The sequence below is a fragment of the Mizuhopecten yessoensis genome, unplaced genomic scaffold (assembly GCF_002113885.1).
Source record: "Mizuhopecten yessoensis strain PY_sf001 unplaced genomic scaffold, ASM211388v2 scaffold3427, whole genome shotgun sequence".
NCBI classification, from domain to species: Eukaryota; Metazoa; Mollusca; class Bivalvia; order Pectinida; family Pectinidae; genus Mizuhopecten; species Mizuhopecten yessoensis.
The window spans coordinates 429,130-444,466 of NW_018405039.1; the positions used below are offsets into that span (position 1 = coordinate 429,130).

The 15,337-nt window shown below is 38.0% G+C and overlaps 1 protein-coding gene across 9 annotated transcripts in view; it reads left to right on the forward strand.

The window, feature by feature from the left end:
- LOC110447464 (zinc finger CCHC domain-containing protein 24-like) overlaps positions 1-15,337 on the forward strand; it is a 35,550-nt gene that overhangs the window by 5,983 nt on the left and 14,230 nt on the right. For all 9 annotated transcript variants that reach the window (XM_021493177.1, XM_021493175.1, XM_021493178.1 and 6 more), the window contains exon 3: positions 12,122-12,286. In XM_021493177.1, the coding sequence (XP_021348852.1) occupies positions 12,122-12,286 (165 nt within the window). The remainder of the gene's footprint in view (positions 1-12,121; positions 12,287-15,337) is intronic.

A 15,337-nucleotide genomic window follows, 5' to 3' on the forward strand; every position in this document is an offset into this window, starting at 1 on the left:
GGGGGTGTTATTTGTGTGTAAGTTATGTGTGGAGGATAGTCTGTGGAGGGTAGGAGGGAGTAGATATACATCTCTATGACTAACGGGTTTGGCCCCTTGCCAGCCTCCTGGACCATGATGTATTATAAACATGATCAGCCACACAACACAATAGACTTTTCTCCTGGCCAATATAATTCAACAGTTGTATGGTTTCCCACTTGTGCCATTAATCTACAATGTAGGGAGGGATACTAGGAATTCAGTGTTACTTGTTTGCTTGTCAACCCCAATGAGTGGAGTGCCTTGTAGATCTGGAATTCTACTCGGACTACCCCCTCCCTATCACTGTGGTACCTCCCTCTGTTCCACTGCTGTGTGAAGGGTTTCATAGACAACGTCTCACAGCCAGTATTGATGGCTTGTCCTGGTGTCTCTGACATCAGTTTGTAGACTCGCATCGGTACATGTAACTTGACATAACATTGGTGTGTTGACATAACAGCTTTGTGGATGTTACATGAGTTTGAGGATATAGGTCGGTGTGGTATAGATTTGTAGACATTTATAGGACATGTATATATTATTTTAGTGGAGAAATAAATATGACAATATCAAAAGTAAAAATAGGTGAAATTGTTAATACAGTAGATTTCGCTTATTATCACTTCAGAGGTGTCAGCTGAAAATGTGATATTACCCGGAACATGACTTTAAGAGGAAACATGTTTTTCTGACCATTTCAGGTGTCAAAACCCGGAAATTACCGCATTTTAATGTCCAAGTGATATGGTATTACAAAGAAGATAGTGTAATAAATAAATAAATGTAACTAGCGCGACTTCCTTTATTATAATTGAAGTAACCGCTTTTTATTTAATTATTTCATTTAATTGTGCAACCAAAATACTTCCTGAATTCCGGCGGTGCTCTCCGATCGTACGTGACCAAATAAGCCTAGATCGACATGTAGTTGTCAGCTGCTAGTGTTCAGTCTGCTCCGAATTAAGTCGTAAAGAATGTCATGTTAGTACAAATTTACTTAATCTTTTCATTGCTTTGATTTTTAAAACATCTTTGTAAATAAGATGCTTCAAGCATGCGTTCCAAGTTTGAAGTTTACATCATTTTCTGCGAGTGCAGAGAACGTGAAAAAGCTACAAAGTGATGAACTGTGATCTTATGTAACACGTCATTTCATTGGGTGAATTGTCATTGCGTATTTTAATCGACCAATCGGATGCCGTTGAACACGGGAAGAGAAACCCTCGTCGAAAATGGGTCTAAACTGTGCTTACGATATTTTGAAACAATAAGGATTCAAACAAATATCACCAGCTTAGAACATCGATATTCTGAAATGTATATCCGATGATTTGCTCAAATTTAAACATTTAATATGATTTGCAATGTAAACGGGAATGAATCGTTCGATTTATTGATTACGACATAGCTGCCGACGGCATGATTGGGTCCGAGATCTCATCCAATTTTGCGATTCAGTCAAAACCTACACATTACGTTGAATGAGCTTTGCGTTTGAAAGTCAAATCGTTTATTTTATTTTTCACAATTATAGTAGAGCAATGCAAACATATCCGCTCACGAATCAGATCTACACTTGTCGGTACGGTGTTTGATGTCGCTTGGATAATTTTAAAAACAAAACAAAAGCGATCAAATCACGTGAAACTTGCTAAGGTTTTATTATTTGCATCGCTTATTAGACGAAGCATTTAAGTTAAATGTTATTCTGTATTGCAACAACATCGAGTCCCTCACGTTCACAGAAACCCTAACCCCTAACCCAAACCCTATATATTATTTTAGTGGAGAAATAAATATGGCAATATCACAAGTAAAAATAGGTGAAATTGTTAAAAGAATGTAGTTGGAAATGCCTCCATTATTAGGTTGCATTGTAAGCGGGTTACATTGTGTAAATGTTATATTACAGATAGGTACATTGTAAATCATAACATTATAGAAAGGTTTTACTTTTAGCTCGCCCTGCACAAAGGGCCAAATGAGGTTATGCCAAGTACCAACATTTTACTTTGAACACCTTTTAAATAACCAAGAGGCTTAGGGTACCTGGGTTGGAGTGCTATGAAGTTTTAATACTCATGTCAGTGAACTTTACTAACTTTAAAGGTCATAGGGATCAAATATGTTGAAAAACTTCAACAAAATCATCTAAAAAATCATGAGGTCCAGTGCTATGATACTTGGGTATGACCTGTAGGTCAGCAATGCTGGTTGGTTGATAGGTTTTTCGCCTACATGATTCGACCCATGCAGGTTTCATCTCACTGACGGAATCAGCAGTGCAAGTCATTTTCTTATATATATTGTGTTCAGGTTATAGGTAAAGTTGAGAAGTGACTAGGGTCAAAGATTAACTTGGGATATTAAGATCTTGAAGAAACTCAATCTGAAGTGTCTTTTGCTTTTAAGGTCATCTGGGTCAATATGCTAAAAACTTATCTGAAGAATTACAAGGTGTAGAAGAGAGATGGCTAAGTAGATGAGTAGTGAGTCCATGGGTCGTAACTTATAAATGGTTGAGATCTCCATCATGTATACATTTATATGGTTGGTGGGCATGAAGGAAAGAACACAATCATGCTACTAGGATTAGATCCATAACTGGCCCTGCCTAGGGACTTATACTCAGGTCTTAACTCTTTCAGGCCTGGTGGCCATCTTGGATGCAATCCCTAAACATCCCTTTGAGCCAGACTCCCTAAGCCATATCAGCTTCCCTAGTGATACAGCAGCAAAATATTTAACACCTACAACTAAAATCATCATAACATACTAAATAATAAACATAAACTTACCATATTTGAAACACACAGTGTTGAATAAGTGTTCTATCACTTTAGGTAATTTTGTGTACTCCAGAATAAATACTTACTTTAAAAAAAGCTCACAAAAAGTAAACACTTTGAAAATTTTCCAAAAAAAAAAGTATTTGCTACACTACACAACAGTATATGTACACAGTATCAGTAACTTTCCTCTGATTTTATTACTGGAACAAGTTTGGGAAATTAGACGATGGTAAGGCTTGAAACAGGCAACACACAAATTGACATTACACTGTTCACATCCAGATGTTGGTTCTCTCCGTAAGCCCTGTTTAGAACACTGTTTGCATGTCTTCTTCTTCGCCAGGATGGTCGGCCAGTGAATCAGTCCTTCTGTAGCTTTATTTTGAACACTCTCCCTTTTTCTTTTCAGCCAATAACCTCCCATTAGTTGTTTTGCCAGGTTTTTTCTAAAGTCTGGTTGTGTTCTGCGTTTTGCTCTCCCACTTTTGGTTTTAAGTTGGTGGGTTGGAGATTCCTTCATCATGATGAACCCGTTGATGATGGAGATGTCAACCAGAAACCAAAACAGATACTTCCACCACCTCGCTGCTTTCCTTGAGATGGAGTAGGCAGAGCGAAGCTGGTCTGCTCTGTCAACACCATTCATGAAGCTTGTGTAGTTCCTCAATGCTTTTGGGCAGGGAACATCTCTAACAGTCCCATCTTTTTTCTTTCTCTGGACCGTGTCCATCTCAAGTGGGCTGTCACATGTTGACAATATGTGAACAGTTCTTTTGTCATGCCATGCCACAGCAACCATCTGTCCCTTCTGCTGCATGGTGAGATCCCCTTGGTTTTTAAGCTTAGCTTGTGATATAGCCTTTGGTATGTGCTTCCTGTTCGTTCGAAATGTTCCGTAGGCGTATGTTTTTTCGCGGAGAAGTTCTTCGAACAAAGGGACAGAGCTGAAGTAGTTATCACAATATACTTTGTGATACTTCCCCCAGATATCTTGAGTCAGCTCTCTCACAACACGTTCTCCTAGTCCAACTTCTGGTGCATTTCCAACTTTCCCTGTGTAGACTTGGAAGTCGTTGACAAATCTATTGTGTGGATCAGCCCTGACCCACACTTTGATGCCGCGTTTCGTTGGCTTCATTGGGACATTTTGTTTGAATCCCAGGCGACCTGTGTAAGCTATCATTGCCTCATCAATTGATGTTTCGCAGTGAGGCAAATAAATAGACTTACATTTTTGTCTAATGTCCTCTAAAATTGGTCTGATGTGTGCCAATTTGTCAAATCCAGGTCGGCCTCTTGGTGGATTGTTTGTGTTGTCACACACATGAAAGTATTGACAAAGTTTGTCAAATCTATCCCTTGTTATGCGTTCAGAAATCCCTGTTGGTTTAAAAAATGCATCAGATGTGAAGTAGAGATCCTGATTTGGAGCTACTATGATTGCCATTGTGGTGTTGAAGGCAAAAAAAGCTCGAATTTCCTCTGCATTTGTTGGGGTCCATTTTGGGTCAGCGCCATTTTCCCTGATTTTTTCTCTGGCGTACCGGTTTGTCTCCGTCGCTATTTTCCCGTACCAATCAGTGGGGAAAACGTTGTTAAAAAAATCTATTTCTTTAGCAGTGTTAGGAAACCTCGTAACTGCTCCAGTAGTTTCTGTAAATTCTTCCGTTTCTACAGCAGAAAGATTGGCAGTCCACGAGGGCATATCATCGTCAGCGTCAGAATCTTCGCCATTGTTTACATCTAAACGAGCCCTATGTCGCGCGAGAAATGCCAGTGGTATATCTTCATCACTGTCGGTATCGTCATCAAATTCGCTCACTTCAATGTCAGAATCCCTGTTTAATAATCGCTGTAAAGTTTCATCCGATCGNTGCGAGAAATGCCAGTGGTATATCTCCATCACTGTCGGTATCGTCATCAAATTCGCTCACTTCAATGTCAGAATCCCTGTTTAATAATTGCTGTAAAGTTTCATCCGATCGTGCAATATCTTCTGCATTAAAACCATCAAATTCAAAGTCGCTATCGTCACTAGAATACATCGTGGTTGTAATGTTTACATTCGCATTCTATGTGTTCGATTTACGCGCCCAAAAATGATATACATCTCATATTAACCATGAAAAGATGTTTCTTTGTTAGAAATGTTTATTTGAAAGAAGGATTTTGATTGGTTTAGACGTGGGGGTGTGTGATTGTCAACCAATCCATACTCATTTAACATCAGTCGTTCGGCCCGAGTGTAGTCGGGAACCGACATGGCGGACACTGTAAACACCAGGATCCCGGACGGGACTCGCCGTGCACTGCACAGCAATATCGCGACTACAGGCGAATGAGTTAACATGGAAACAATTGAGATTCCAACAACCCTATAATCATACATAACGTACAGATAGGGCTGTAACGATACACCGCAGTGCACTGAAAACTGCGCTAAATTGCTTCGGTTCGGTGTACGATATGTTTTTTGCATGTTTCGGTTTGGTTCGGTTTTTAGTATTACCCGACTTCCAGAATTTAACCATACATTTGTAACGTAAAATTTGATTGGCTCGAATGATAAAAGCTGTGCAATAGTTGTTGCTGTTACAAAACTTTGCATAAGCAAGCATGCAATATGGCAGAGCTTCAATTATTTGCGGTTTCAATAAGTTGGGTTGTCAATGCTACGCACCGCATATGTCGTTTCTCGGCTGTAGGTTTTGATCAGTAAACAGGAAGTGTGAAAGCAGATTGTTGCTATACCAAACCTGAACGCGTATAGTAGAAGGCTTCTGATTGGTTGTTTTGTCATTACTTTCGATATTCCCGGCCGTGTACCCTAGTAATAACCAAAGGTGTGCGAGAGAATTTCAAATCGAAAAAAAAGTCATAAAAATGGCGGACGTGTTCAGATTAAAGCGATGAATATGATGGTACACATTTATTCTCTAGTGTCACCTACGATGATAATAAAGGTTTTGAAGGGTTTGACATGGTTGATGTGGAAATATATCGGTGTAACATGATATGTAACTTTCCAATGACGTCTTTGTGCCCTACGCAAAGAGGAATATATCGGCGGACCGAGGCGCACATGTCAGGTGAGGGCGAACTGATCATCTACATTGATACGTTTTGAGCCGATTGATTTCTTCAAACTATATATCGATGATTTAATCATAAACTAGACCGTAGCTAATATATACCTCTATATGCCGACTGTAAATATATTGAATGACGACCTGAAATCTGTCGCAAATCACATGCAATTCTTGATGAAATACCTGACCTTTTTACCTGAAAATCTCTGTAAATGTACAGCGTCTTATGTCATAAATGAAGTTTATCTCTGTTATCATTTGCCAATCACATTTACTGACAAAAATGATTTTAAAATGATCTTTCTGGTGCTTAAATCTGATTAATTAAAAGTTTCACCCTTTCTTACCTTTATTACCACCTGTTCAGGTAGATACTGAAGCAACTTTAGAATTAAAAACGTTAATTTAAACTAGAGGCAATAACGAACAATTTTCATATAACTTTTATTCACATATAACATATTTTTCAAGTTATGCACATTTGAAAAATCAATTAATTTCAATTTCAATTTCAATAATTAATTCAGCAGTGGTGTCCCTTTACATAGAAATCAATGTAGCAGCCTAAAGGGTTAAAAAAACCTCCCGCTTCCCTTCGCTCGCCTGTTTGGAAGCATTTTGGATTCCAACTAAATGTCCCCGATGGAAAATCACTCTCCACTTGCCGCATATGTTTTGTAGATTTAAGTTACAAGTCGGGGAACACATCCAACATGGCAACACATTTAAAGGAAGCATAACATTTCGTCATCCTGTATCGTATCAAAATGTATCGTATCGTGGGTAGATATCGTGAAACGGATCTTATCGTGGCATAGGTGTATTATTACAGACCTGAAAGAAAGGGGGGGGGGGGGGGGGGGGGCAAATTTGTTAAAACCATTTAAATTACTTTGCTGATATAACCAAAAGGTCTAAGGTTGATAATATTTGGTAGACTAAACAAATCTTCAGAACCAAAACTGTCATAGTGTTGATATTAAGCCATTTAAAAAAAGGGTTTCCTTCATTGAAGAATGAAGATAACAAATGTGAAGTAAATGAAAAATACAGGTCCATTGGGTTTCTTGTGAACAGTTACATAGATAATGTTGTAAATATAGATTAGTTTTAGTAGATTAGGTTATATTACATTGAACATTGTAATTAAATGATACATTTTCCAAAAAATGTTAGTCTTGAAAAAAGAAAAAAAAAAACAGCATTAAAGAAAAAATGAGCAAGTTACAGTAGTTCAAATTTAACTTTGGCTTTTTGTTCAACACAATCCAGAGGTCAAAGCTCAAATTAGGCTATGACTACCGCATATTAAATGAAACATTTTAAGTCTATATTTGTGCTTGTTCTTGACCACATATACAATGTGTCAATTACCTAGTTATATCCCAGGACTGAAGCAGTACAGGAATAGATTGAGATTTGATCATAACATCCTTTTGTTTGATGTGTGAACAATGTGTATTTCTGTATACACTGTTGACAGAAGATCAGAAGATCGCAGAAGTAATTATTTATAATGATGTTTAACAACACAGGAAATTGAAATCATTACAGTATCGTTAGTTCTTTGAAATATTCTCGAAGTTTTTTGAATGTGAAAGTATAATTTACATACTGAACAGGAAAATGAAATCTTCTCAATTTTTTTGAACACTGATATAAATAACAATTAACAATTCATTTCAATTATTACATTATCAATTTGTTTTCATATCTTCCCACATTTCCACATCTATCTATGCCTGATGAAAGGGCACTCACTTCCGGTTCAGACGACCTAAAAACGATCGAAAACAGCTTGATCGTTTATTATAATATATCGGTTATTATAATATTTTTCTCTGGAATATCATAAAAAGCAGGTTCCACTGTACTGGTATTAAGGATCTTTTATGAATTTTAGAATGTGCACAAACAGTACGAATTACTATATGTTTGTAGACTAGCTGGCACTGGAGACTCAGATGTAAATGTTGAAACACTATGTCATTCAGAGATAGATATATACCCAAACATGTTTCTATAATCAAATGGAAATAGGGGTACAGAGAAACACAGACCTGAGAGCACTGATTGGTTGGTGGTAGAAACACAGACCTGAGGGCCCTGATTGGTTGGTGGTAGAAACACAGACCTGAGGGCCCTGATTGGTTGGTGGTAGAAACACAGACCTGAAGGCCCTGATTGGTTGGTGGTAGAAACACAGACCTGAGGGCCCTGATTGGTTGGTGGTAGAAACACAGACCTGAGGGCCCTGATTGGTTGGTGGTAGAAACACAGACCTGAAGGCCCTGATTGGTTGGTGGTAGAAACACAGACCTGAAGGCCCTGATTGGTTGGTGCGGATGGGAATGTTTGTACTAAATACACATTAAATCCCTGAACACTTTTATGAATCACGCAAATGTTGTTTCCATAAGATATAAAAAAAAAATGAAAAATTTACAGGAATCATACATTTTAAGTATTTTTTTCTGTGAATATCAGCATCTTAAAATTGATTTCTATTTGTCATTAAAATATGATGACATTTACTGTAAACATTACTGTACTTGCCAGTAAAAACTGTGAATTTTGTTATGGAATATTCACTGAACAACATCATACAGCGACATTCATTTAACAACATTACTGGACTTACCAGTAAAAACAGTGAAGTAACATATTATTTCAAATTTATTAATATGTATTTTGAAAAATGATTCGTCAAATATTGACAAACATCCTGAGCTTTGTGTACAGCTCACTGATAAATATCGCATGATAATCGTGTTGTTCTCCATACCATTGTAACAAAGTAAAGTCATAAGACATTTCACATAGATAATCCTGTTCTATTGTTTTCACATATTCACTTGATGTCTCATTAATTATAAGCAGTTGAGATTATTAGTGTTTTGCCCAATTCAGTCGTGGTTAGGTCGAGATACCTGTTGTCCTCCAATGTTAAGTCAGCGAGAAGGAGTACAAATACATACTAACCTGTACCGATTTAGATTTGGAGTCAGATATTTGCAGCAGACAGCAGATACTTTCAGTATGTACATCTTGCCGTCATGTCACTTTTTGGCCGAGAACATTTGTTTCACTAACATACAGTGACTAAAATTCACCGTTTATATTGTACATGACTTAACTGGTACGACTTCACTTGTTGTGTAGCTAAGCAGTTTACTGATGTTGTCAACTTATTACTAAGTTAGCTGTTGTGTAGTTAGTTGATGTGATTTTGTAACTATGTTGTTCAATCATACGGAACCGATTTTATGAAATTATCAACTTTCTTTTTGACGGGGGTGGTTATAATTTTCGAATGGATTTGATTGTTCCATCCTGAAAAATGTTCAATCTGCAGCTTAAATTTTCTATTGATAGGCTGATTATGGCTGATCTTATATTAGACAGCACTAATAATGCTGATTGGAACCTAGGAGAAATGTAAACACATACACACCATAAGTACCAAACTGGTGTTAGTCATCGCACACATTGTAAACAAAGCACCATAGTGAAACTTGGTCCCTCTATAAATAGATTTGTACATACTTTTGGTATTACATCATGCCTACCAACACACATGTACTAGTCCAGGTAACCAACACACATGTACTAGTCAAGGTAACCAACACACATGTACTAGTCCAGGTCTTGAAATGAAAAGTGTATCTATTTCTTCGTAATCTCCCTGCTTCCTGCACAGGCGACACATCCACTTCCGTGGAATTCTTGTTTCAAGAAGTCTTTGACAGATATCTCAACTTTCAAATGTAGGTTTCCCTCTCACACATTCAGTACAGTGTTGATAGGTAGGTAGGGTTCCCTCTCACACATTCAGTACAGTGTTTATAGGTAGGTAGGTAGGTTTCCCTCTCCCACATTCAGTACAGTGTTAATAGAAAGGGACGTGCCCCGCGCACACAACCAACACAGTGTTAAAAGGTAGGTAGGTTTCCCGCTCACACATTCAGCACAGTGTTAATAGGTAGGTAGGTAGGTTTCGCTCTCACACATTCAGTACAGTGTTTATAGGTAGGTAGGTAGGTTTCCCTCTCACATTTAGTACAGCGTTAATAGGTAGGGAGGTTTCCCTCTCACACATTAAGTACAGCGTTAATAGGGAGGGAGGTTTCCCTCTCACACATTCAGTACAGTGTTAATAGGTAGGGAGGTTTCCCTCTCACACATTCAGTTCAGCGTTAAAAGGTGGGTAGGTAGGTTTCCCTCTCACACCTTCAGTACAGTGTTAATAGGTAGGGAGGTTTCCCTCTCACACATTAAGTACAGCGTTAATAGGGAGGGAGGTTTCCCTCTCACACATTCAGCACAGTGTTAATAGGTAGGTAGGTTTGCCTCTCACACATTTAGTACAGCGTTAATCGGGAGGTAGGTTTCCCTCTCACACATTAAGTACAGCGTTAATAGGGAGGTAGGTTTCCCTCTCACACATTAAGTACAGTGTTAATAGGTAGGTAGGATTCCCTCTCACACATTCAGTACAGCATTAATAGGTAGGTAGGTAGGTTTCCATCTCACACATTCAGTACAGTGTTGATAGGTAGGTAGGGTTCCCTCTCACACATTTAGTACAGCGTTAATAGGTAGGGAGGTTTCCCTCTCACACATTAAGTACAGTGTTAATAGGTAGGTAGGTAGGTTTCGCTCTCACACATTCAGTACAGTGTCAATAGGTAGGTAGGTTTCCCTCTCACATTTAGTACAGCGTTAATAGGTAGGGAGGTTTCCCTCTCACACATTCAGCACAGTGTTAATAGGTAGGTAGGTAGGTTTCGCTCTCACACATTCAGTACAGTGTCAATAGGTAGGTAGGTTTCCCTCTCACACATTCAGTACAGTGTTAATAGGTAGGTCACAAAGAATCTCGCTTTGAAAGAACAATGTCATACATAGCAGTTTGAAGTTTTCATCAAAAGATTCCCCATTACATGACTCGTCCAACAGGTAACAGAGAAGAAGAGAAAAGATCAATCGAACATTAAACCATTGAAGATCTTATGACCACGCTGCATGACTATGGTTCCATGTGTGTATATAGAAAGTAAAATAAAACAATACAATTATATAGTGATAAAGACAAAGAGCAGAAATATCAAATATCCTTTTATTTTGTGTATATTATATCCCTTAGACCAGGAAAATGTAACAAAGGGAAATAAGTCATTTCTCATTTCATCATGCAGTTGATTAATCCAATGAAACTGGTAATTCAAGGAGTGTCATCAATAGACAAGTTTTCCAGAATTAGTTCCCTCGGAAACTGTTAATGTAGTGCCTACTTGTATTTTGAATGTACAATGAATATGTATGGTGAACATAAATATCATTGACATAAACAGGGAAACCAATGTAAACAATCTGGTCTGATAAAAGTCATGTTTACATACCATAGTGTATATACATATGAAACACTGAAGGTCATCATTTATTTTTAGCTCACCTAGAACAAAGTACTTGTGAGGTTACTGTATATGTGTATAGTGTCCTCTGTCAAAGTTTTAATATTTGTTTTTGAAAACTAAAGACCCAGGGTCCTGATATCTGACCAGTTGGTGTTGCGGATGGTTGGTTTGGCAGTTTGAAGTTTCCTTGTATAAATCAAATAAACTTTACCCACATTCAAGGTCACAAATATCTTCAATAAGATTCATCAGTTTGGAAATGTTTTGGTTCATAGCTTGACAAAGGGACCAATCGGTCTTGAGACATTGTGACACATTTGATATGCAGATTGCTTTTGTATCAAGTAAAACTTTGATATTATCTTAAGAACCAGTGTCTGCAGTGATTAAAACCTGGTTATGTAGACAAGCATTGCAAATATTTTTTGAATTTATTGTGTTGAGGTCAGAGGTTACAGTTCAACATTAGCTATAATGAATATAAAGTTTTAAGAAACTTGTTAAGTTGTGCTCGCTCCATGACCATGATATTTGGCCAATATCTACCTTGGATGTTGTGCTATAAAGTTTCCTAATATAAGTGAAATTTGCGTACTTCCAAGGTCACAGTGTGAAAATATTAAAACCTTCAAGCAACGTTAGATAAAATACCTTAAGATCTAAACCAATGATACTTAGAATGTTATGTAAACCAGCAGTGAAAATCTTTTATATTTTTTAATGCTTCCATTATCTACTACAGTATCTAATAAAAAAAAAATGTTGGGGTAATGATATGTAACGTTTGATTATATTGCAGGCTCGTCCCAAGGGGGAGGGGCTAACACCCTATCAAGGAAAGAAGAGATGTTTCGGGGAATACAAGTGTCCCAAATGTAAACGCAAGTGGATGAGCGGAAATAGCTGGGCCAACATGGGACAGGAGTGTATAAAGTGTCACATTAATGTCTACCCTCACAAACAGGTACGTTTTAGTCTCCGCACCTATACTCATAAACAGGTACGTCTTCCTGTCTCTCGCTTACCCTCACAATCAAAAACTCCTTCCTATCTCCTTTCTTACCCTCACAATCAAGAACACCTTCCTATCTCCTTTCTTACCCTCACAATCAAGAACACCATCCTGTCTCCACGCTTACCCTCACAATCAAGAACATCTTCCTGTCTCCTTTCTTACCCTCACAATCAAGAACATCTTCCCGTCTCCTTGCTTACCCTCACAATCAAGAACTCCTTCCTGTCTCCTTTCTTACCCTCACATTCAAGAACATCTTCCTATCTCCTTGCTTACCCTCACAATCAAGAACATCTTCCCGTCTCCTTTCTTACCTTCACAATCAAAAACATCTTCCTATCTCCTTTCTTACCCTCACAATCAAGAACACCATCCTGTCTCCACGCTTACCCTCACAATCAAGAACACCTTCCTATCTCTTTTCTTACCCTCACAATCAAGAACATCTTCCCATCTCCTTTCTTTCCCTCACAATCAAAAACATCTTCCTATCTCCTTGCTTACCCTCTCAATTAAGAACATCTTCCTGTCTCCTGACCTCACAATCAGGTACAGGTTTTATGGTCTCCATATTTATACTCACAAAAAGGTATGTCTTTTGCTTTGTTGCCAAACTTGTATTCGCAAACAGGTTTTTTCTTCCTTGTTTCCACACCTGCACTCGGATATGTATGATTTTTAAGGTCTCTGCACTTAAACTTAAAGGTATGTTTTCCAGTATTTCCACACTTCAACTCGCACACAGGTATTTTTTCCTGTCTTTGCATTTACACTCGGCAAACAGCTACATCTTCCTATGTCTCTTCACTTACTTACACAAATGCCTTATCAGGTACAGGTTTTATGGTCTCCATATTTATACTCACAAAAAGGTATGGCTTTTGCTTTGTTGCCAAACTTGTATTCGCAAACAGGTTTTTTCTTCCTTGTTTCCACACCTGCACTCGGATATGTATGATTTTTAAGGTCTCTGCACTTAAACTTAAAGGTATGTTTTCCAGTATTTCCACACTTCAACTCGCACACAGGTATTTTTTCCTGTCTTTGCATTTACACTCGGCTAACCGCTACATCTTCCTATGTCTCTTCACTTACTTACCCAAATGCCTTCCTATGTCTCTTCACTTACTTTCACAAATGCCTTCCTATGTCTCTTCACTTCCTTACACAAATGCCTTCCTATGTCTCCTCCCTTACTTACACAAATGTCTTCCTATGTCTCTTCACTGACTTACACAAATGCCTTCCTATGTCTCCTCACTTTCTTACACAAATGTCTTCCTATGTCTCCTCACGTACTTACACAAATGTCTTCCTATGTCTCCTCACTTACTTACACAAAAGTCTTGCTATGTCTCTTCACTTACTTACACAAATCCCTTCCTATGTCTCTTCACTTACTTACTCAAATGCCTTCCTATGTCTCCTCACTTACACAAATGCCTTCCTATGTCTCCCCACTTACTTACACAAATGCCTTCCTATGTGTCTTCACTTACTTACACAAATGCCTTCCCATGTCTCCTCACTTACTTACACAAATGGCTTCCTATGTCTCTTCACTTACTTACACAAATCCCTTCCTATGTCTCCTCACTTACTTACACAAAAGTCTTGCTATGTCTCTTCACTTACTTACACAAATGCCTTATCAGGTACAGGTTTTATGGTCTCCATATTTATACTCACAAAAAGGTATGGCTTTTGCTTTGTTGCCAAACTTGTATTCGCAAACAGGTTTTTTCTTCCTTGTTTCCACACCTGCACTCGGATATGTATGATTTTTAAGGTCTCTGCACTTAAACTTAAAGGTATGTTTTCCAGTATTTCCACACTTCAACTCGTATACAGGTATTTTTTCCTGTCTTTGCATTTACACTCGGCTAACCGCTACATCTTCCTATGTCTCTTCACTTACTTACACATATGCCTTCCTATGTCTCTTCACTTACTTTCACAAATGCCTTCCTATGTCTCTTCACTTCCTTACACAAATGCCTTCCTATGTCTCTTCACTTACTTGCACAAATGCCTTCCTATGGCTCTTCACTTACTTACACAAATGCCTTCCTATGACTCTTCACTTACTTACACAAATGCCTTCCCATGTCTCCTCACTTACTTACACAAATGCCTTCCGATGTCTCCTCACTTACTTACACAAATGCTTTCCTATGTCTCCTCACTTACTTACACAAATGCTTTCCTATGTCTCCTCACTTACTTACACAAATGCCTTCCTATGTCTCCTCACTTACTTACACAAATGTCTTCATATGTTCCTTCACTTGCATAAAACACACTAGAATGTCCTTGTATATGTCCCTGTACTAAGCTTCACACAGATATATGCTCTCACACTTACCCTTATAGGTATATACACATAGGTACGTCTCTACACTTGCCCTCGTACACAAGTATACTCTCGTACCTTTTCTCATTCAGATATTGCTTCACATGTCCCAACAACTGCCCTCACATATAGTTATGCCCTCATTTTCCCAAACACCTACCTTCATAGACATGTATACCCACATATTTATAAACACCTTCCTTCATAGACTTGTAGACTCTCATATTTATAAACACCTCCCTTCATAGACATGTTTACCCTCATATTGCAAAACACCTAACTTCATAGACATGTATACACTCATATTTATAAACACCTACCCTCATAGACATGTATACCCACATATTTATAAACACCTGCCTTCATAGATTTGTAGACCCTCATATTTATAAACCCCTTCCTTCATAGACATGTATTCCCACATATTTAAAAACACCTACCTTCATATACATGTATACCCTCATATTTACAAACACCTACCTTCATAGCCATGTATACCCTCATATTTATAAGCACCTACCTTCATAGACCTGTATACCCTCACATTTATAAACACCTACCTGCATAGACATGTATACCCACATATTTATAAACACCTCCCTTCATAGACATGTATACTCTCATATTTATAAACACCTCCCTTCATA